At 38.2% G+C, this 21,301-nt stretch overlaps 1 protein-coding gene across 1 annotated transcript in view; it reads right to left on the reverse strand.

Annotated features, from left to right (window-relative positions):
• Positions 1-1,704: 1,704 nt before the first annotated feature.
• Positions 1,705-21,301, reverse strand: part of MBTPS2 (membrane bound transcription factor peptidase, site 2) — a 34,971-nt gene continuing 15,374 nt past the window's right edge. The window contains exons 5-11 of the mRNA XM_032226631.1: positions 20,304-20,431; positions 16,021-16,139; positions 15,075-15,255; positions 11,636-11,730; positions 7,565-7,766; positions 4,937-5,012; positions 1,705-3,253 (exon numbers count right to left, since the gene is read on the reverse strand). Of these exons, the coding sequence (XP_032082522.1) occupies positions 3,031-3,253; positions 4,937-5,012; positions 7,565-7,766; positions 11,636-11,730; positions 15,075-15,255; positions 16,021-16,139; positions 20,304-20,431 (1,024 nt within the window). The 3' untranslated portion in view covers positions 1,705-3,030. The remainder of the gene's footprint in view (positions 3,254-4,936; positions 5,013-7,564; positions 7,767-11,635; positions 11,731-15,074; positions 15,256-16,020; positions 16,140-20,303; positions 20,432-21,301) is intronic.

Consider the following 21,301-nt stretch of genomic DNA (forward strand, 5'->3'; position numbering starts at 1 on the left):
TTCTCCATCTTTATGACTTTAAAGATAGGGTACATAAAACTGAATAGTTGGGCTGGAATTAAAAATAGGACACTTTACAAAGAAAAACAAAATAAGTAGTAGCATTTGCAAAAAGAATCCTACAATATACTTGAAATATGATTATCAGCTCTGTGCCTTCAGCAAAATATTATACACATTTTTAAACTATCAACAAAATGTACAGACATTTCTTTCTGAATAATGTCAAATAATTCAAAATCCATATTAAGGCTTTACTTCTGGATACTACAGGTTACATAGTGAAGAGCTATGAAAAGGTAATACGCGGACGATACTCAATTGTATCTGTCCGCCCCGTGCCAACTCAATGAAGCGGTGGACGTGATGAACCGAGGTCTTGAGGCCGTTATGGACTGGATGAGGGCTAACAAGCTTGTACTCAACCCGGAGAAGACTGAGTGGCTGTTGTGCTTTCCTCCCAATAATTCGATCAGTGTTCCATCGCTCAGGCTGGGGGGTCAAACTTTATACCCCTCAGAGAGGGTTCGCAACTTGGGAGTCCTCCTGGACCCACAGCTGACTTTTGACCACCATTTGACGGCTGTGACCAGGGGGGCATTTGCCCAGGTTCGCCTGGTGCGCCAGTTGCGACCCTACCTGAACCGGGAGGCCCTCACAACAGTCACTCGGGCCCTTGTGACCTCTAGGCTGGAATACTGCAATGTGCTCTACATGGGGCTGCCCTTGAAGAGCATCCGGCGACTTCAGCTAGTCCAGAACGCAGCCGCGCGAGTGATTGTGGGTGCACCTCGGTTCACCCACATAACACCTATCCTCCGCGAGCTGCGCTGGCTACCTGTTGATCTCCGGGTGCGCTTCAAGGTGCTACTTATCACTCATAAAGCCCTTCATGGTAGTGGGTCTGCGTACTTGAGAGACCGCCTCCTGCCAATTACCTCCCTGCGACCAATTAGATCACATAGATTAGGCCTCCTCCGAGTTCCATCTGCCAGTCAGTGCCGACTGGCAACTACATGGAGGAGAGCCTTTTCAGTAGTAGCTCCGACCCTTTGGAACGATCTCCCCGTGGAGATTCGTACCCTCACCACCGTCCAGACCTTCCACACAGCCCTTAAGACCTGGCTAGCCCGTCAGGCCTGGGGACAAAGATAACTGTCCCCACCCGAATGATGAATGAATGTTGCTTACTATTTTATTTCTATGTATTGTTGTGTCTATTGTCTGTATACCCCCCCCCCCCTTATTTTATGTAAGCCGCCCTGAGTCCCCTCAGGGAAAAGGGCGGCCTATAAGCATTAATAAATACAAATACAAATAGTTCCCCTCACACATATGTAGTAGTCGTTCCTGACTTTAGGGGGCGGTGCTCATCTCAGTTTCAAAGCCGAAGAGCCAGCGCTGTCTGAAGATGTCTGTGATCATGTGACCGGCATGATTAAATGCCAAAGGCAAATGGAACATTGTTACCTTCCCACCAAAGGTGGTTCCTATTTTTCTACTTGCATTTTTTAAATGCTTTCGAACTGCTAGGTTGGAAGAAGCTAGAATGTAATTAAAATCCATCCACATGAATAAGTTTACCTGAGAATTTAAAGTAAGTGTATACTCATTAAAAAAACACTAAAGAAAAAATATTTCATTTAAACAAAATAAGTCCTGAATTGCTTATAATTACAATACCAGGTTTTTCAGTTTAAGCTCATTTGGAAGTATACAGGTATGATAATAAAACAGAAATCAATTCATAAATAAACTGTTTACATTCATAGAAAGCAGCCCGTTCACTGTCCTAAATACGTCAAAGTTACCCTGAATCCCCAAACCGTACTTTGATTTTGCATTAAAAGGAAAGTCACCCCCAAGTCAACTGTCTAAAACATAGTTTGGCAATCATATTTATTTAACACTCTCACTTCTCCTCCACACCCCCAGGGCCCTTCTGTTGTTTCACTTAAAAATTTCAGCAATCTCAACACTCCATCCCTATGGTTGTGGTCACCTTACAGTATAATTTCTTCTTTAAAGTGGCAACGGAACCGCAGGGAAATTTAGTAGCAAAAGTTAATTATAATAGGAAGCCACCAGCTAGGCTGAACTTTTTGACACATGACTGTTGTCCCCTTCAGTTCTCTACCCTTCTAGGATAGCTTTCTTTCTTTACCCCAGCTCCAGGAAAACAGAAATAAGTGCTTGGGGTCTTCCTCTCCAAAGTCCAGTACTATCAATTCAAATACACAAAAGATAGCAGTATAACCTTGTGGTCAGGTAGATAATGAAACCAATAGCTATAGAAGAGATTTATTTCAAACTGGCAGTCTTCCATTTATCATTAACTTTGATAAAATTGAAGAAAAGTTGCTAAAGGTAGGAGAAAAGCATACCATTGCTTTACCCAATCAAGAATAACATTCTATGTATGATTCACTGAACCTAGTGAACCAATCAGAATGTTTAAAACTGAAGCCACTTTTCTAATGACTCTTGGAATTATAAAGGTGCAGATTGGCTTTCACCATTTCTATCTTCGCAAATGTCATTTGATGAGAGTCTTATGGAGGGGGGGGCAGGATTTCATCTATTTCTCAGTGTGGGAACAATGTTTAGATGATTTAGGGAGACTAATGCCAAACCAAAACTAGGGATATGTCACACTTTTCTATTATTCTCTCACCCTTCCACATTGTTCCTAACATGTCAAAGTTTACTAAGTAACAACAGTGTCCAATTTTCTTCCTTTTGGCTTTAACATGAAATCAAATGAACTGCAGAATAAATCACTGAGTTCTGAACACCATTTCCTGATAATGACTCTGAAGCCATAGGAGCCTCTATAAAAAATGCTGAGTATGGTCAAGTGGCAGGGTCAGAGGACTTCAAAGATGTGTTTGAAGGAATCCAAGGGCACATTCTTAAAAGAGTAAAGCCATTTTTCTTTCCATTGACCCACCCAACTGTCATTTTGGAAAGTGATATATTTCAATGTTTTCTGTACCAGCATAATAAATGATATCAAAATGTGCTATTATGTTATCGTGCTGTCACAACCCAGAATCCTAGAGCCACATTAGCAGCCAAGAGTGCACTGCCAGCAAGTAAAATTAAGAAGCCAAGAAGCTCCCTGTTTTGCTTTTCAACAATAAATTTGCTAGCAGTAGCTTCTAAGAAAGAATTCAATATCCATTGACCATCCAAAGCAAAACAAGGAATTGCATTAACAACAGCCAGTGCTCCAGAGAGTGAAATCAGGTATCTGTTTAAGCTTGTTAAGGTGCATGATCATAGTCATTTTTTAAAAACACATATACATTTTATAGTTTCAGCATTTTGGGAACATAGCAATATAACTGAACTAATATTATTTTTATTCATTCTGCTATATTGTTAGCAAAAACCAAAATAAGTAAGATCCTAATTGTAAAACGTATTTTTTATACAAGATAAGGGAAGAGGCTTTACATGAGGAAAAAATATGTTGAGAAAGGATATAAAGTGGTCATAAAAACCTAGTTTGCCTTTATATCAGATCTATTAGCAGTCTACATATTTAATAAATAAATAATTTCTAAAAATGCCTGCATATTCTAATTTTTAAAAAGAAACAAAGATATTCCAACTTGGAAATGGATAATCTAAAACACTACAGTCATTTTTATAATTCTCAGTAATAGCTACATGCTATTGCAAAATATTAGAATATACAGTATATTATTCACATTATCATACAAATGATGAAACGTATTGCTAATCAGTCACCAAATGAGGCAGTCATTTAAACGATAGGTTTAAAGATGTGAAAATTCTAATATTATAGAAGCCAAACAGAATGGGGCAAGGAGTCCTTTGTGAGTCCTTTGTGAGTCTCAACTTGTCCTGGTACTCGAAGCATGGATGGTGCAGATCTAATTACCCGGGTTATAATCTACATGGTTTGTAGAGGTTATACAAAGGTTATGTACAGACATGCGCAGCAAACTGCAATGATCTCAGTAAACAGTTACCTCAACATCTATGACCTCACCTAATTAGTAGCCAGGCAGTACCAGGAACTATTGTGTTATGTGAAATTCTACCCTGGCTGGGATGGTTTTAGAGATTGACAAGGAAAATGTACCAATAAGATGCTGTTGCTACCTATGCTCTTGCTTTGCTTGTTGAAACTGTATAAAAGCCAAATAAACTCTGTGTAAGGCAGACAGACATTTTGGACACAACCTGCTGTGATGGATTTCTGAGACCAACATCTATCTCCTTTCCAAATTTTCACTGAAAGAAATGTATCTTGTTTTAAATGACTGAAGTGAAGATCATGCCTCCATAGCTACTATCCCACTAAAAATGGAATCCCTGATTCAATGGACTCAAGCGGTCTTGGTCACACTATAAGAAACCCCAAAGTGCTTGGTATGTTGAGATCTCAACACTCAACTTGACAAATACAGCTTATTTCCATATCTTTAGGCAGAATGTTTTGAAATCTAGTCATGAGACGAGCCACATACTTAATCTGTTTCTTGTCATAAAAGGAAGTCAGCAAATTGTTTTTTTCCAACAAAAAATAATTAAGCTGCTTTGCCCACTTCCCATAGACAAGGCCATCAAGAGTTGCTATGGAGTTAGGAGCCTTATAAATTTAATAAATTCATTTATTTAGGCTCTTCAAAAAAATAAAATGCTAACATTTTAATTTGTAACTATTTGTTCATGCTTTTACTGATGTTTTTACTGTATCTTTGTAAGCCATTAAGAAAATGGACAGGTATAATTTCAAAATTTTACATAATAGCCAATAGCTTCCACCCCCTTAAATAGGCAAAATAAGTTAGAAGAGGCTGTTCAAAAGGTAAAAATCAAATGGCTATGGTCTTTGGAATTTTATATCCATGATACTCCTAGAGTCTTCTCTCAAAAAATCCACACAAATATGAAAGGATACTTGCAAAATGTTTCCATTATTAAAGGAAGGTCCAAAGTTAGAAAGCTGTATCGAGGTACAAAGCTGCTGAGGCTCACTTAAACAAAGAAAAAAAATTCCAAGTCTGTTACAAAATCAAGGAGCATTTCAACACAAATCATATCTAAATCTCTGTTCACAACTTTTTGTTTCATTCCCCATGATGTATGGTAATATCACTTCTATAACTATGTCATATTAATAGTTGGTCTATATTTTGTGAAAACAGCAGATCTAACACATAATACACTTGCTGTTGTTTTACGATCAAGTGTCTATAGAAGGATAATAGACATGCAGCTGATCTTTGCATCTGAACATATGTATTTTAGTAGAAGAAAGGCAAAGACGAAAACATAAAATACAATCCATATCAACTACCTATAGCATTCATGTCCCTAGGTATGTGGTACTTACATAAAGTACAGGTAGTCCTTGACTTACAACAGTTCATTTAGTGACCATTCCAAGTTACAACAGCACTTTAAAAAGTGACTTATGACCATTTTTCACACTTAGGACCACTGCAGAATCCCTAGGGTCATATGATTTACATTCGGATGCTTGACAACTGGTTTATAATTATGACGATTGCAGTGTCCTGGGATCATATGATCACCTTTTGTGTCCTTCTGACAAACAAAATCAATGGGAAAGCCAGATTTATTTAATAATGGTGTTACTAATTTAACAACTGCAGTGATTCACTTAACTAAATGTGGCAAGAAAAGTCATAAAATCCACTTAATAAATTTCTAATTTAGTAACATAAAATTTGGCCTCAACTGTGGTCATAAGTAGAGGACTACCTTTAGTGAATAAATACAGGTATCCTTGAATTATGACTGTATTGGAGCCTTCCCATCATGGTTGTAAGTGATGATTGTCATAAAATGGATCATTGCTTGACTGGACCCATTGTGTGATCTTTTTTGTGGCAGTCATTAAGTGAACTTCATGGTCATTAAGCAAAACAAGAGTTCACTTAAAGGGCATTTTTGCCAAAAAACAGAAGTAAATGCCAGGTTTGGCAAAAATGTTGTAAAACAGTCACGTCACTGCAGGAAACGGTCATAAATGCAGGCTAGCTACTGAGTGCTGGAAATGTGGTCACGTGAACGTGGGCATGGGTGCTGGCCATTGGGATCAGATCGTAAGTACCCCACAGAAGTGCATCACAATTTCAAACAGTTTCTAAGCAACCAGATGTAAGTCAATGATTATCTATAAAAGGAATCCATTCTATTTATGGCTAAATATTGAAAAGTCTATGTTGAGATTTGTTTTTAATGGCAGTGGTTTAAAACTGAAAGTATAAACTTTATGAAGTTCAAGAAAATCTACATACATACAGATTAAGAAATCTCCTTACATGTATAAAATAATTATTTTTCAGAGTTTATGAAATGTTTGCCTACAGAATATGCTTCATATTAAGCAGGTAGGCTTTTCTGTAACTGAAGTACATATATTTAATTTGCATATATGACCATATACATATACATCAGGGATGACATTCAAATTTTTTCCTTACCAGTTCTGTGGGCATGGTTTTGGGACGTTCCTGTGACTGAGTGGGCATGGCCAACTCAATGTCACTCACGCTCATGCCCTCAGTCACGACACTTCCCCCACCAAGCCACGCCCACAGAACCTGGCAGGAAAAAAATTGTGCATGACAACGAGAAGTGCTCATAGTGAATGCTGTGGCAGAGAGAAGCTGAATTTTTCTCGCTCCATTTACAGCAAAGCTGCTGTTCCCTTTATATCCCTCGGTTCACCGACAAAAGGGTGAACGACAAAACCGTGCCCGACTAAACCGCAGTGACAAAACCGTGTGTTCTAAAGCGCTCCGACGAATGAGCGCTGAATCGCGCTGACAACAGCGCGGCGACAGAAGCGCGCTGTAAAACTAAACCTAACCCTAAACGTAATGCTAAACCTAACCCTTACCTTAAGTTAAATCAGCTTTCTGTTGCCACGCTGTTGTGAAGTGCCCTTCTGTTCTCTGCGCTGTTGTCGCCACGTTGATGACGTGGTTTTAGCGACGCGGTTTAGTTGGGCGCGGTTTTGTCATTCGCCCTTTTTCGGGTCACATATCCCTCTACCCCCTCCCTTCCAGGAGTCAAAGTATCTTAAAGGGACAGGCTGCAGCAGCTCCTCTGTGAATGGAGAGAGTAACATTTGGATTGGGTGAGCGGGTCAAGGGGCCAGAAGGACCAAGCGAGCGGCCGGAAGAGGTGAGCAGTGACCATGCGGGCAACCGGGTAAACCAGGGGTGATTTTTACCGGTTTGGTGAACTGACTCCAATCGTCCCTACTGGTTTTCCCGAACCGGTATGATCCGGTCGAATTTCACCCCTAATATACATACAATCTAAATAAAAATATATAATTTTGATTACTGTGGAAACAGTATCATTATCATTAACATTCAGTAAAAACTGTGTAATGTCTGATAAGTCTTAACAAGAAAGAAAGAAAGAAAGAAAGAAAGAAAGAAAGAAAGAAAGAAAGAAAGAAAGAAGAAAAAAACTACTCAATTGTAATCTGTATATTATGTATTTACCTGCTCAAATTCTGTTAGCATCCTTGCCAAGTCATACACACCTGTATATTGGAGATGCAGTGGATGACCAACAAACAGCATATCAATTTGAGGAGGATGCTTCACTCTTATGAGCCTGGTATGATTTTCCAAGGAAGGCGTCACACACGTATTTGGGATAAAATCCTTTCGGCAATCTTTGTTTGTTTGGCAGAGCTGACTGTCCTCAATAGTTTTCCGGGCTGGCAAACAAGCATACAGGGTCTGAAATTTAAATAAGTATTAAATGTATGATATTGAGAAACATTCACTGTATGTATCTCTGACAAGCTAGATGGAAAAAAGGAAAATTACATTTTAATTATTTTACATATTCATTATCACTTGCTGAGAATGAGACTTCTACAAGCTCTACAAAATTGAAATGTCCACAATTTCCAGGCAGTATCTCAAAAGTATTAAGGATGTCAAATGCAACAATATGCTATAAACGTAAGATTATATTCCAAATGGCATATCTGACTAAATAAATTACTTAAGGAAACATTGAGGAGAGATGAGAGAAAAATCCAATTACAAGAGAGTTGGAAAATATAGAATCATTGGGCCAGTAGACTGGCAACTCTTTTTGGTACCAGATAGGTAAAAAGTGTTGGGCTCTTTGGTTTGCTGAGCTTCGCTGTTTTCTTGCAGGCATTTCCTTACCAGGCAACATAACCAAACGAATGGGAGAATGGAATTAGCTGGCTATTAGTCTTCCTTCCTTCATGGTTTATCATGGTATTGTTTCTTCTTGGACTATTTGTGTGGTACTGTACACTTTCTACTAGGATGTTGATTACTAACAAGAATGTCTTCTGAGCCATTTGCTTCTTCTTTGAGTAGGTATGAGTATACCTTTACATGGTATAGATTGACTTTATGGGTCAGTTGACGGCTGATGGGTGTAAATCAAACTAAATTTGATTTAGTTTGGGGTGTCAAACTCAAGGTTCGGGAGCCAGATCCAGCCCGCAGGGTACTTAGATCTGGCCCATGGGACCACCCTGGAAAATAAAGGACCAGCCTGAGGTGCTTCTCCTAGTGAAAACAGGGCTCGGAAGGGCTGCACACGTGCAGCCCTCCCTTGCTGGTTTTCACTGGCAGAGGATTGCCGGAGGCTGTGGCACTGAAAACAGAGCTCGGGAGCCATTTTCTCTGGCAGAGTGCTCGGCCTACCAGAGGTGCCCCCAACACAAGTGATGTCAAGTTGGCCACGCCTATCCCGGACCTCCGAGGTCAAGAACAACCCTGATCCAGCCCTCAATGAAATTGAATTTGACACCCTGATGTGCAGTATCAAGTTTCCCAGCTGAAACTGGGGTTGAATTTGTCTGTGTGCTGAGGCATTCATGATTTTCATCATGTCTTTTGATTACAACATGTGGATGCATTCTGCCAATCTTCTACATGTCTGTGCAGCACATCATACATCATACAGTACGTTTTAGATGGTGTTCTTTAATGCCTGGCTCTTAAGGTTTGCTTAAGATGTTTTGGACTGATTTTGTTTGGATTATAGTGATACTGAGAAGTTATAATTGCCTTTTGGTTGCCACAGGTATAGGAGTATTTAAGGATTTTTAAAAACAGGTTGTTATGGTTTTGTTGTTATGTAGATTATATATCCAAGCACTTTTTAATGAAGTTGTGAGGGTGTCTATTGTGTTAAAAGATATTGTACATATAATATGTTTCCTTTTTTTGAGGTTCCAGATACTGCAATGCATTTGCTCATTTTCCTCTTGAAGACAATGTTGCTTGTTGTCACTATGGATTGCTTTTCAATTATCTGGATTTGTGGTCTTTAATTGCTTTATCTATTGAGGAGAATAGTAAATTGTGTTTCTACTTTACATTTTATTCCTTTACAGATGTTGTTGTCTCATTTGTCTTCTATAACTGCTCCTTTTTAATCATAATAAAAATGTCATCTACAGAATGGATCTATATTTGGGTTCTCCATGTAGGCGTGCTATTGCTTCTAGGCATCACAGACTCATGAATCCTGAGAGGGGAGATTCCATGGGTGTTACTTCTGATTTTTCCGTATATAGTTGAACTGGAAGAGATGAAGCAAAGGTGATTAAGTTCCATGAACCTAGTATTTCAATTACTCTTGTTCTCTGTAGAGTTTGGTATGTTATGTAGTGCTGTTGCAATAGATTCCTTTCCTATTCTGGATCTATTGTTGTAAAGAGTGCTGAACATCAAATGAAACCATATTTTCCTCTTTTTAATAGTTAGGTCTGGAGGCACTGAAATGGAGAACTGATATTCATTGCCATTATTATGTGTCCAACATTTTTGTGAGTTCTTCAATAAATTGTGTATTTGGTTCCTTGGTAGTTATAATGAATCCTGCACTGTGCAGGAGGGTGGACTTGATGAACTCTTAAGTCACTTTCAACGGCATAATTCTATCTTTGGCCACCTGGTTGTAAATATATATTTTGAAAGATACTATGCTGTGCAAATTTGGCTTGGTGTGCTTTCAGATATTTGAAGATAGCCATGAAGTTAGCCATCATGCTTTTGATAAGATGAATGACTACATGAATCAGATGCTATTAGAAACCTCTCTTAACTTTTATTTTCTGCAACTTTGGTAAGCATTCCTTTGACTCCCGCCTCTATATCATTGATAAACACGTAGATGCAACAGCCCACTTAAGGTACAATTGACAGTGTTTATAACTACATTTGGAGTATGATCCTTGAGGCAAATGTGGAATTGTCAAACCTATATTTGACCATTTTCTTAATAAGAATGCCATGAGAGGTTTTGGCAAAAGCTTTGCTAAAGCAACGATATAATATACTGTATCCATATTTTCCCAATTAACTAGGCTAACAATATATATTAGTTACAAGGTGGTTATTATGTGTTGGTAATTTGCGGTTACCATAAATTTAAATGGAGTGGATGGAATAGAATAGAATGGAATACTTTAGTGGCCAAGTGTAATTATACACACAAGAAATTTGTCTCTGGTGCGGAAGCTTTCAGTGTACATGCAAAAGAACAGATTAATAATAATAAATATAATAATGATACCAATAAGGTAGAGGAAAAGATGAGAAGGATAATAATAATGCAGTCATGCTACATGGGTAAATATACTTAGATACATCACAGTATTTTGGGAATTAGGTGTTCAGCAGAATGATTGCAAGAATGGAAAAATTGTCTCTATGTCTAGTTGTTTTGGCATGAAAGCCATGTAGCAGCATCCTAAGGGAATGATTGAAAAAGTTTGTGTCCGGGATGTGAGGGGTCTTTAGATATTTTTTAAGCTCTCTTTCTGACCCATAGAGTACCCAGATCCTCAATGGAAGGCAGACTGGTTGCAATTGTATTTTCTGCATCCTAACTATCCAACTGCAGTGATTCACTTAACAACTGTGGCAAGAAAGGTCGTAAAATGAGGCAAAATTCACTTAACAAATGTTTCACTTAGCAACAGCAATTTTCGGTTCAACTGTGGTTGTAAATTGAGGGCTACCTGTAAATAAAGAGATACCAAATTGGTGGGAAGGTAACAGCACTCCATGACTTCATGCTGGCCACATGACCACAGAATGGCTCAATGGCCTTGAAATGGGGATGACGACTAGTGGAGTAAAATCCACAGGGACACCTTTTTACTTAGCTTGGCAAAGATATATCTACAAGAAAACAACCAAGCTCAGCACACAACTAGGACCTTCAATCATGAAGAATATATGTTCTCTATGGTAATATTAGAAGCAAAAAGGGCATTTTTTTAAAAAAAAATAACACACCATTTCAGCACAATAACGTGGTTATTTGCATTAAGACTAAACAGTTTAGTATTGCTCTATATCCACTACCAAACCTTATTTACTACAACATCATGTTATTTCTGCCAAAGCTAACATTTGAGAAAAGTTAGCTAGAGCAATCAAGTGTGACACAGTATTTTTAAACAAAAAAATATGCACATCCCTATTTCATACATTCATTTTATTATTTTTAATTTCTGATGCAATAATTCTGACATAAGACAAGTTTGTATGCTATTGAATTCAGAAAAAATGTACTTTTCTCATCTACTTAAATAAAAACTTACCATCTGGCTGTTCATATTATTACTGTATGAAAAGCAGATATCTGTAAGGCTATTGTTGTTACAACATTCAACAGTGCCATCAAGTCTTTTAAAGCCTAAGGTTAAAGGCAAAGACAAATTATTATCATAGATACAACTGGTCCATAATGTACTAAGAACTCAACCATCACCACTTCCTGCAGGGTTTTGTTTCTATGTATGTAGAGGGTGGGGACGGAGTGTGCATATACAGCCACAGTCCCAATGACAGTCAGAAATAGCTAAAATTATCCATCAGTATCCATTTTCAGTGACTATTTCTCATTCATCTTTATAAAAAATACTTTGATATAAAACAATAATGTGTAGAGCAATATTAACATCTAATGTGGTGGTGGACTACTGAGGAAGTTGCAGGAAACTCATTTACAAGAGTGCACTGACACTCTAGAGCTGCTTTCAAGTCTCTATGACAAGTAATAGATGTGTTCTGACATTTATGTTGTCCTCATATGTCCTGACAGTGCTGTGAGGAAAGCCAAGCCAAGCCAAACTCTCCAAATTCATCAGCTTAGATTCTGCTCCAGAGCAAACACTGCAAAACTGTTATAGAGCTTTCTCTGGAGTTACAGGCAGAGTTGCTGTCCCTTGGTGAAAATTACTTCAACCCACTGGTCCTTTGGGATACTTCTTCCTCTATGGACCGATGACCAATTGGTGCCCTGGCTTATTCTTTCCCCACACAATGTTTCCTTACTAAAGCATTGGCTAATTTGCTTTTATTTATCTCTCTCTTTCCACAAATATGAGTTTTGGGAGGTAAAAAGCAGAGAAAGGGAGTGTTGGCTGATTTATACTTTTGCAATCTCCCATTGGCTAGCTCGAAGGAATGCTGGCCAACTCAAGCAAATACTCAACACTCACTTGGCAGGTGCCATGTGTTTAAGTGATGAAACCAAAAACATAGATTAATTTGCTAGGAAAGAGGCTACCTGGGAGACCAGAACAAACAGCCCAAAAAATTCACAATATTATTTTGCATTAGCAGGCTCTACATCAGGAGTGTCAAACTTGATTTCATTGAGGGCCATGTTGTGTTTGACTTTGGAAGGCCAGTGGGGGATGTGGCTGGTGGGAGAAGATGCCAGGGTGGATGTGGCCATGGTGGACATGATCACAGGACTCATGTTGGGGGAGCACCTGTGGTTGCCAAGTGCTAAGGCAGGACTTCCCAAAGACTCTCCCTCATCCTCCAGTTATGAATGTAATAGAGCCTGGCAATTACATTCGTAAGCCAAGGATTCATTTGATTGAATCACGTTAAATGAATGTGACCACGCCCTGCTTTCCCCAATATATTTGTTAATCAAATGCGCAGGTCATTGAATGCACATGAGGCACATGAGGAATGCACATGAGTGGGGAACAGCATGAGGGGCCAAGTCCTGGAGCAGGCCTCCCCCAATCCACTGAGATATCTCATGGTCCCCTGGTGTCCCCACAATTGCTTGCCTCCCCCATTCTGCCCTGCCGGGTTTCCACAGATGGGCCTGCTTTGCTAGTGTCCAGTATTCCACTTACTCCTCCCCAACCCATTTCCCGTGGATTACTTACTTTTTGAAGATCTGAAGAACTCCGGAAGAGGCTGACCTACTGGCATAGAAGCCAAAGTGTTTTATGCAAATGAAGCTGTAATAACGTGAAATCTAAGGAAAACATTTTCACCAACTTCTGATAAAACACTTCAGCTTGGGGCCATGTGGCCACCAGGCCTTTGGTAGTAGAAAAGGCCTGGGGAGGACCACAGCATCCTCCCACTTCAGGGATTCCGGGATTGAGACTTTAGCAGCAGCCAATCAACTAGGAGTTTGCTTTCTTTGTCTCATTGGGCTGAAGTGACGCCCCAATCTCTGAAGCTGCTCATTCAAACTAGCCAATCAGCAGCAAGTAGGAGGCTGTTCGTTGCCAGCCAGACTGGGTGTCAAGGTTGCAAGTAACACCCCAAACAGAATCAAAACTGTGAGGCAGGCATTTTCTTCAAGGTATAGATTTATTAAAGATACCCTATTGGAATATATGGGGAGAACCCACATCTGAAAGCCCTGAGTTTTTCCCACCCAAAGTAAAATCAAAGTTCCTTCCCCTCAGTCCACATGTGCATCATGTGGTCCAATCCAGTTACTGTCCCAACTCCAGTTGACTTCCGTTCATGCCTCCCCAGGTGCTGGCGAGATGTTCTTGATTCCCAGGGGAAAGAACGTTATTAAAATTGCAACCCCCAAACTATTTCCACCTTCTCCCTTCTGTTCCGACAGCTTGCGCAGCCACCACTGCGGCAGCCCTGAAGACTATCATTTAAAGATGGCTCCAGGGCTGACACTGGACCCAAACTAAGCCTAAGGCCCTCATGCCAGAGAAGCCAGTCTTTTATTTAGATAGGGAAAGCTGTTTTCCTTACATCTCATTTTCTTAGAGCTTCACAGGCTTCTGAATAAAAGACTTTGGCTTCTCTGCCACATGGGTCAGCATCTTCTGGAGCTCTTTGAAAAGTAACTACAGTAAAGCTATGGGAAATGGGATGGGGAGCAGTAAGTGGAATCTGGGATGCTAGCAAACCAGGCACAGTCTGTGGAGAGAGCCAAACAGAGTCTTGAAGGGTTGAATCTGGCCCACAAAGGCTCCATTTTGGCCTGTAACAGGCAGGGGGAGGCCTCTGGAGGCTGAACAGCGTCTCAGAGGGCTGCATCCAACCCATACAGGCTCCATTTCATCCAGCAACGGGCGAGGGGAAGCCTCTGGAGGCCACTAGCAGAGTGCTGCAGGAGGCCATCCAGGCTGAAAAATGGGGCACAGGGGGGCTGTGTGCAGCCCCTCGCCCCTGTGCCCTGTTTTCACTAGCAGAGACACTGTGGGTCAGTTCTTTGCTATTTCCAGGCCGACTCCACGAGCCAGATCTAATCACCCTGCAGGTCACATCCAGCCCGCAGGCCTTGAGTTTGACACCCTTGCTCTAGGTGTTAAGATGACAGAGGAAGATTCATCTATCCCACTTGCCAAGGAGACACTGTGCTGCAGCAAGTAAACTAAATCCATAAAACTTGACAATTCAGCTAGTAAGTATGAGTAGACATTTCATCCCAGACAAAGCAAATATATTGAAATTATAATCAACTATATAAGCAATCAATAATAATTTTGAACTGAAAGTCATCTGATCAGCAGGTAGATAATCTAGTAATTGATTTAACATTATAAATCAAAATATGTAGTTTTTAAAACAATTGTTATATGATTATAATAGGACTTGTTTTTGAAGAGCATTCTCTTTCCAAATTAGAATACTCTTTAAAACAGTGAATTAACAATATTTTTTTTAAAATCTGGCAATCATATAAAGCAGGTGATTCTTCAGTTATATAAAGACAATGTACAATTAGATGCAATCTAGAAACAATTGTACCTCTAGTTGAGAAGCTTAGCTGGTGTAGTATTGATGATTTTATGCAATAGCCATTTTGTGGCTTCTGATAAATCTTTCCCAGGCAGGCAGTCCAGTCTTCCACACTATAAACTGAGCAATCTTGCAGACTAGTGACAAGGTCACCAACAAAAAGACCTCTAGGACCATTAGCAGGAGAATCCTAAAAAAGAAAAAAAAGTACATAAATCTTGGATTGGACCACCTAGTTTTGTTTTGTTGGCACGATAGTTTAACCATGATCTGAAGAAGAATGAGCGACACAAACTTCCCTTTTAATCAACCAGTGAAGTATGGGGGGAAAAAGTGTTTTCTCTTCTGATTACCCAGAGTATAAGACGCATCCGAGTATAAGACATCAAGATTTTGAAGAGGTAAATTTTTTTTAAAAGTTTTTGTCCTCCCCAGCTCCCAGTACTCCTCTGCAGGCATCCCAAACCATCTGCTCCATTTTTTGTGAATACTTCACTATTAATACCACACATATCTTAGCAAAGAATAGTAGTAGTAATAAAGTAAATTACTGTGAAACAGAGCTTTAGTTTCTTTATTTTATATCCTATCTTTCCACTTTAAGGAGTATTCAATGTAGAAAAAAACAAAGTTTTAATTAAAGAATATATATATATATATATATATATGTATATATGTATGTACACAGTGTGTATGTGTGTTATCTCATATATATTTGCACAATTTTAGGCAAACATTACTTCAATTAAATAATGTGGAAAACCAACTAAATTAATAACATGACATAAAAATAGAATTTCACTGAGCATCAGGAATTCTATGGCCATAATTTGCGAATAACGAATCTCCTAGTATATGTCACCAGCACTTTTAGAAAAGAGAAAAAGCACCACTGTATTTGATTGTAAAGATGACAAAGTTTTCTTCCAAAGAGGTGAATTTATAATGCTTTTACCTGAGAGACTTCAGTAACAAGTGCTCCTGCACCAGTGTAATAAAATGGGTAAAGAATAGCAGGTAGAAAGAAAAGGAAGACAATACCCGCAACACCAAGCACAAAGTTATGCCAGACACCTGCAAAACCAGAAAAACAAAGCATTTAATGTCTACTCATGGAAGAATAAACAGAATTTTAAATATGTAGAACTATTTTTTATTTTACTACAATAGCAACTTAATCTAAATCTCATAAATTCTGCTTCAGGTGTAAAATTAATATTAAGATTTTGAAAATAAAGTATTTAAATGTTACTGGAACTGTACCGGTGAATCAATGGTGGGTTCTGGCAGCCGCTACTGCTGGTTTGCTCATGGTTGCGCTGCGTGCGCATTGCACACACATACATAGTACTATAAAACTGCCTCTGAGCATGTGCAAAAGCCAAAAACAAGATGGTGGCGCCTATGATGCCGTCGGGAGAACCAGTTCAGGGGCATGGCAGGTCTGAGTCACTGCTGGTTCCAGCGATTCAGGATGCAAACCACTACTGGTTCGGCCGAAATGGTCCGAACCGGTAGGAACCCACCACTGCGATGAATGCTCCAAGACAATAGTTAACAGAAGTCTTGATTTAAAAAATGCATAGGATAGTGATAAAAATATGACTGGGGATCACTCTCACCTTCAGCACAAAGGACAGGCACAGCTATGGCAATAAAATGAATATCCTGAGTAGTTTTCTGAATGAATACGAAATAGAACAATCAGAGTAGCCCATAGCAGTTGGGTACTATTATAGCCAAGAATGTGAACTGGAAAATTCCGTTCACAGCTGGGACTACTCATTTTATATTAGAACACAAATGGAATTTGAAAATAAAATACAGCTAGTCAAAGATTGCTCTTAAGTGAAATAAGTATTGTTATATACAAAATGCTCAGGGTTAGGGTTAGATTTAGACAGTACATTTACACTGTTATACAAGCTGTTTACTCACTATTTTACATTGTAGCCAAGTGTCATTTTTTCAGTATTATCACATGAAAAGATATACTTAAATATTTACAAAATGTGAGGGGGTGTACTCACTTCTGTGATATACTGTATCTCCCATACTCCATATAATCCCACCTCCCATTTTCCCACAGCATTGAATGTGGCAGGCTGGAAGGCCCAATGCAAAAGATGGCTTCCAGGCTTGACATCATGATTCCCACTTCTTGGAATTTCCCCAAATCTCTCAGTTGTTATGAAGAATATAGAACAAACTACCTTGTTTATAATTACACAACTAAGAATATATTTACTTTTTGTTACTCGCTTATTTTTAATGAAAATCTTACAGAGCACTTTAATTGCATCTATCTTAAACTAAACTGGTGAATAATTTCAATCAGAATACTAATCCTCTTCATTCAGAAGTATTTACAATGGCTAACTTAAATGACTGTCTGAAGTGTTTTATTTTCCATTTGAAGTCATCCCAACATAATTAAAAGTCAACCTCAATTAGCAGATTGAGATTGTTATCTACAATCACAATCTCAAATGTCGAGAAACAATTACATAAACACTATTCATGTGTGTGTATGTATGTATGCATGCATGCATGCATGTATGTATGTATGTATGTATGTTTTCATAGATTTTCACGGGTGTAGGTATGCTAGTCTTGTTGTATTCGGGTCTTTTCCCATGTAAGATTGAGATTGTCTTGGCAACGTTTCGGCGAGGTCTCACTCACCATCTTCAGGCTGGGTTTTGTGCTTAAAGGGTGGTCAGAGCTGCCGTCTTTCTATAAATTTTGGTGTGTGTGTGTGGAGTGCTGGCTTTGTTTAAGTAAGTGGAATGATTGGTCGTGTGGTTGTATCATAATTGGTAGATTGGTGCTGATTGCTGCTGGCTGTGTGTCCGTTGTTGTTTCGTGTTGTAACGGCCTGAGTGGTGGGTGGGGCTCGTTTGTTGACTAGGGCTGGTTTCCAGATGTCTGGTAGGCAGGAGGTATCGTCACGTTTATTCATGTTGTGGAGGTGTTTCTCTATTTCAATAGCTTCCATAAATATTCTCTTGTTGAAGTGTTCAGTTTTGGAGATTAACCTGGTTCCTTCAAAATTAATTTAATGTTCTGTAGCTTTAAGGTGCTGGAAAAGGGAGGAAGTTTTTTCTTTTTTTCTTACTGCGTTCTTGTGTTCTGCGATGTCATAAATATAACAAACTATATATATATATATATATATGTATGTATGTATGTATGTATGTATGTATGTATATATATACGTATATATATACATATATATATACATATATATATACATATATATATATATACATATATACATATATACATATATACATATATACATATATACATATATACATATATACATATATACATATATACATATATACATATATACATATATACATATATACATATATACATATATATATATATATATATATATATATATATATATATATATATAGTATTCGCTCACCTGCCTTTACTCACATATGAACTTACTGTAAGTGACATCCCATTCCTAATCCATAGAGTTTAATATGACGTGGGTCCATTTGACCATTTTTGACCATTCTTCCAGAAGCGCATTTGTGAGGTCACACACTGATGGACGAGTTTACATGGCCTACCACTTCATGGCTGAGTTGCTGTCATTCCCAAACACTTCCACGTTCTTATAATACAGCTGACAGTTGACTGTGGAATATTTAGGAGCAAGGAACTTTCACGACTGGATTTGTTGCACATGTGGCATCCTATCACAGTTCCACGCTGGAATTCACTGAGCTCCTGAGAATGACTCATTCTTTCATAAATGTTTGTACAGTTTGCATGCCTAGGTACTTGATTTTATACACCTGTGGCCATGGAAGTGATTGGAACACCTGATTCTGATTACTTGGATGGGTGAGCAAATACTTTTGGCAATATAGTGTGTGTATGTGTGTGTGTGTGTGTGTGTGTGTGTGTGTGTGTGTGTATATGTTGTTGTATTTGTGCTGATAAATAAATAAAGGGAGACTAGTATAGATCTATTTCAAGCTATTTAGCTCTCATCAGCTAGCCATACCCTTGCTGGGATTTGAACCTGGGCTATATTACATACTAGACAGACATCTTAGCCATTAGGCCACAGGCTCTTATCCGTTATCAGCGAAGCCAGGGTGAAAGGTATCTATTAGATTTTTACAACCCCTGGTATGCCCAAATATGGGAGGAAGATCACTACTTCCATTCTCTGTCCTTCGGCTCGTCACAAGAGACCATCCAGGCAGAAACCCAATATTTTTACTGTAATTATAGATCTATTTCGAGCTATTTAGCTCTCATCAGCTAGCCATACCCTTACTGGGATTTGAACCTGGGCTATATTACATACTAGGCAGACTTCTTAGCCATTAGGCCACAGGCTCTTATCCGTTATCAGCGAAGCCAGGGTGAAAGGGTATATATATAGTTGCCAGTAATATATGAAAATTGTACAATTCCATAATTGACTGTTACTATTTAATATTGTATCAAAAGTATTATTAAAAATCATTAGAAGCACAGGAAAGAAGACATAGCCCAATCCAAGATGTGTGTATCCAAGAAACCCGAGGATCTCTTTCTTAATATATCAACAGAAAATTGGAAATTTGGGACACCTGGGCTCCTTCCATTTTCTCATTTTGAACAATATATATATTCATATTACAGCAGCAAAATATGCTATATATAAATCCTGCAATCTGTAAGAGGAATCAATCAAAGGTTGAATATGAAGAGCACAAAACAGCTGTCATGGTAATCAAATGCATGATATATATTTGGGGTTTAATCAGAAATAAATTGACACATTGGAACAAGTAAGTAATATCTCATTAAAAGAAATTACCAAGAGAGACTAATTTATCCAAAATATCTGAATAGCAGTAATATACAGAGCTCAAGCATTTGGTATGTTTCTGTTTGGCTTCAGCAGCCTGAAAACCTCAATAACTTTGAACATGTTGGAGAATGTTTTTACAGAGGCTAGACAATTCAATGTTTTCAACAAATTTTAAAAGTTACAAAAATATATTTGAATATACAAAAAATGGAAAATGAAGAATTGGAATATTCCATATTGCAAAATCATCTCTCAAGTTCTAAGAAATGTTAAGTATGTTTAATATGATGCAAAAGCCTGATTAGCCCTGTAGAATTTGCAGGACATGCTCAATATGACTAGCAATACCCATGCTTTTAGCTATAATATAAAATATACTGCACTAGTAATCCCAATTGACTTACCTGCACAAAATATTCTTAGCTGCTGAATGGGAGATATTAGTTGTAAGTGAGTAGTGAATAGGTCAACAAATGCTCCAGGATAGACAATAAATATAAAAATTCCAAAGCCATTAAACCGGACTTGCTCTCTAAAAAGAAATAGATTTTTTTTAAAAAGATTGAATAAAATATTTTAACCAAACAGATCAACATGCTTCACTGTATTTGCATGGAATTTTATTTTCTATGTCTACTACTATAGTTATAGAGATGAATTGCCATTAACCTAAGAAGAATGTACTGGTATTTCAGAATAAATAATAGTAATAAGCATATTCTGAATAGCAGTTAATGTAATTTAATTCTAAGTATTCAGTGTGCTTTACTTCAATTATCTGACTATAATAGGGGTACAGTATATAACCAACTATGGATCAAAGATGCTAGGAAAGGTTTTTAAAAAATCTGTTATTCAGTGTCTAACCAGCACAATATTACAGATCTGTTCAATGAAATAAAAATAAGCAGTCTAAAGCTAGAGTAGCAGACATATAGATAATTGAAGGACAATGAGGGTTTAGTTTATAGTTTCAGGTTAAATCTTTCCTTATCAGTCACCCTGTCATGGCAATCAGTGAAACTGGTTTGTACTGTTGGCCCAGAAGGTAATTATTCATCATATATGGTCTCTAAAGCAATAGCGTTTGCTTTCCCACAAAAGAACTGGTTTTCCTTCCAATTTATCTCCGAACAGATAAAATTTTACAACGTACCAGAACACTACTAACTGAACTGCTGCTACAGTATTTCACAGATACTATACGAATATTTTGAAAGATAATGGGGCAGCCTCTGATTTTTGATCAAAACTAGCATTAGCACTAAGAACATAAGAACAGCCATCATTTTAAACACAAGAATACAAACAGCAGGAGTTCAGTATGTTGAATTTTGAAAGTGATCTACTAGGTATACCGGAAACACAAAAGTACTAATTGACAAAGTGATACAATAATAGG

Source organism: Thamnophis elegans, chromosome 11, assembly GCF_009769535.1.
Source record: "Thamnophis elegans isolate rThaEle1 chromosome 11, rThaEle1.pri, whole genome shotgun sequence".
Lineage (NCBI taxonomy): Eukaryota > Metazoa > Chordata > Lepidosauria > Squamata > Colubridae > Thamnophis > Thamnophis elegans.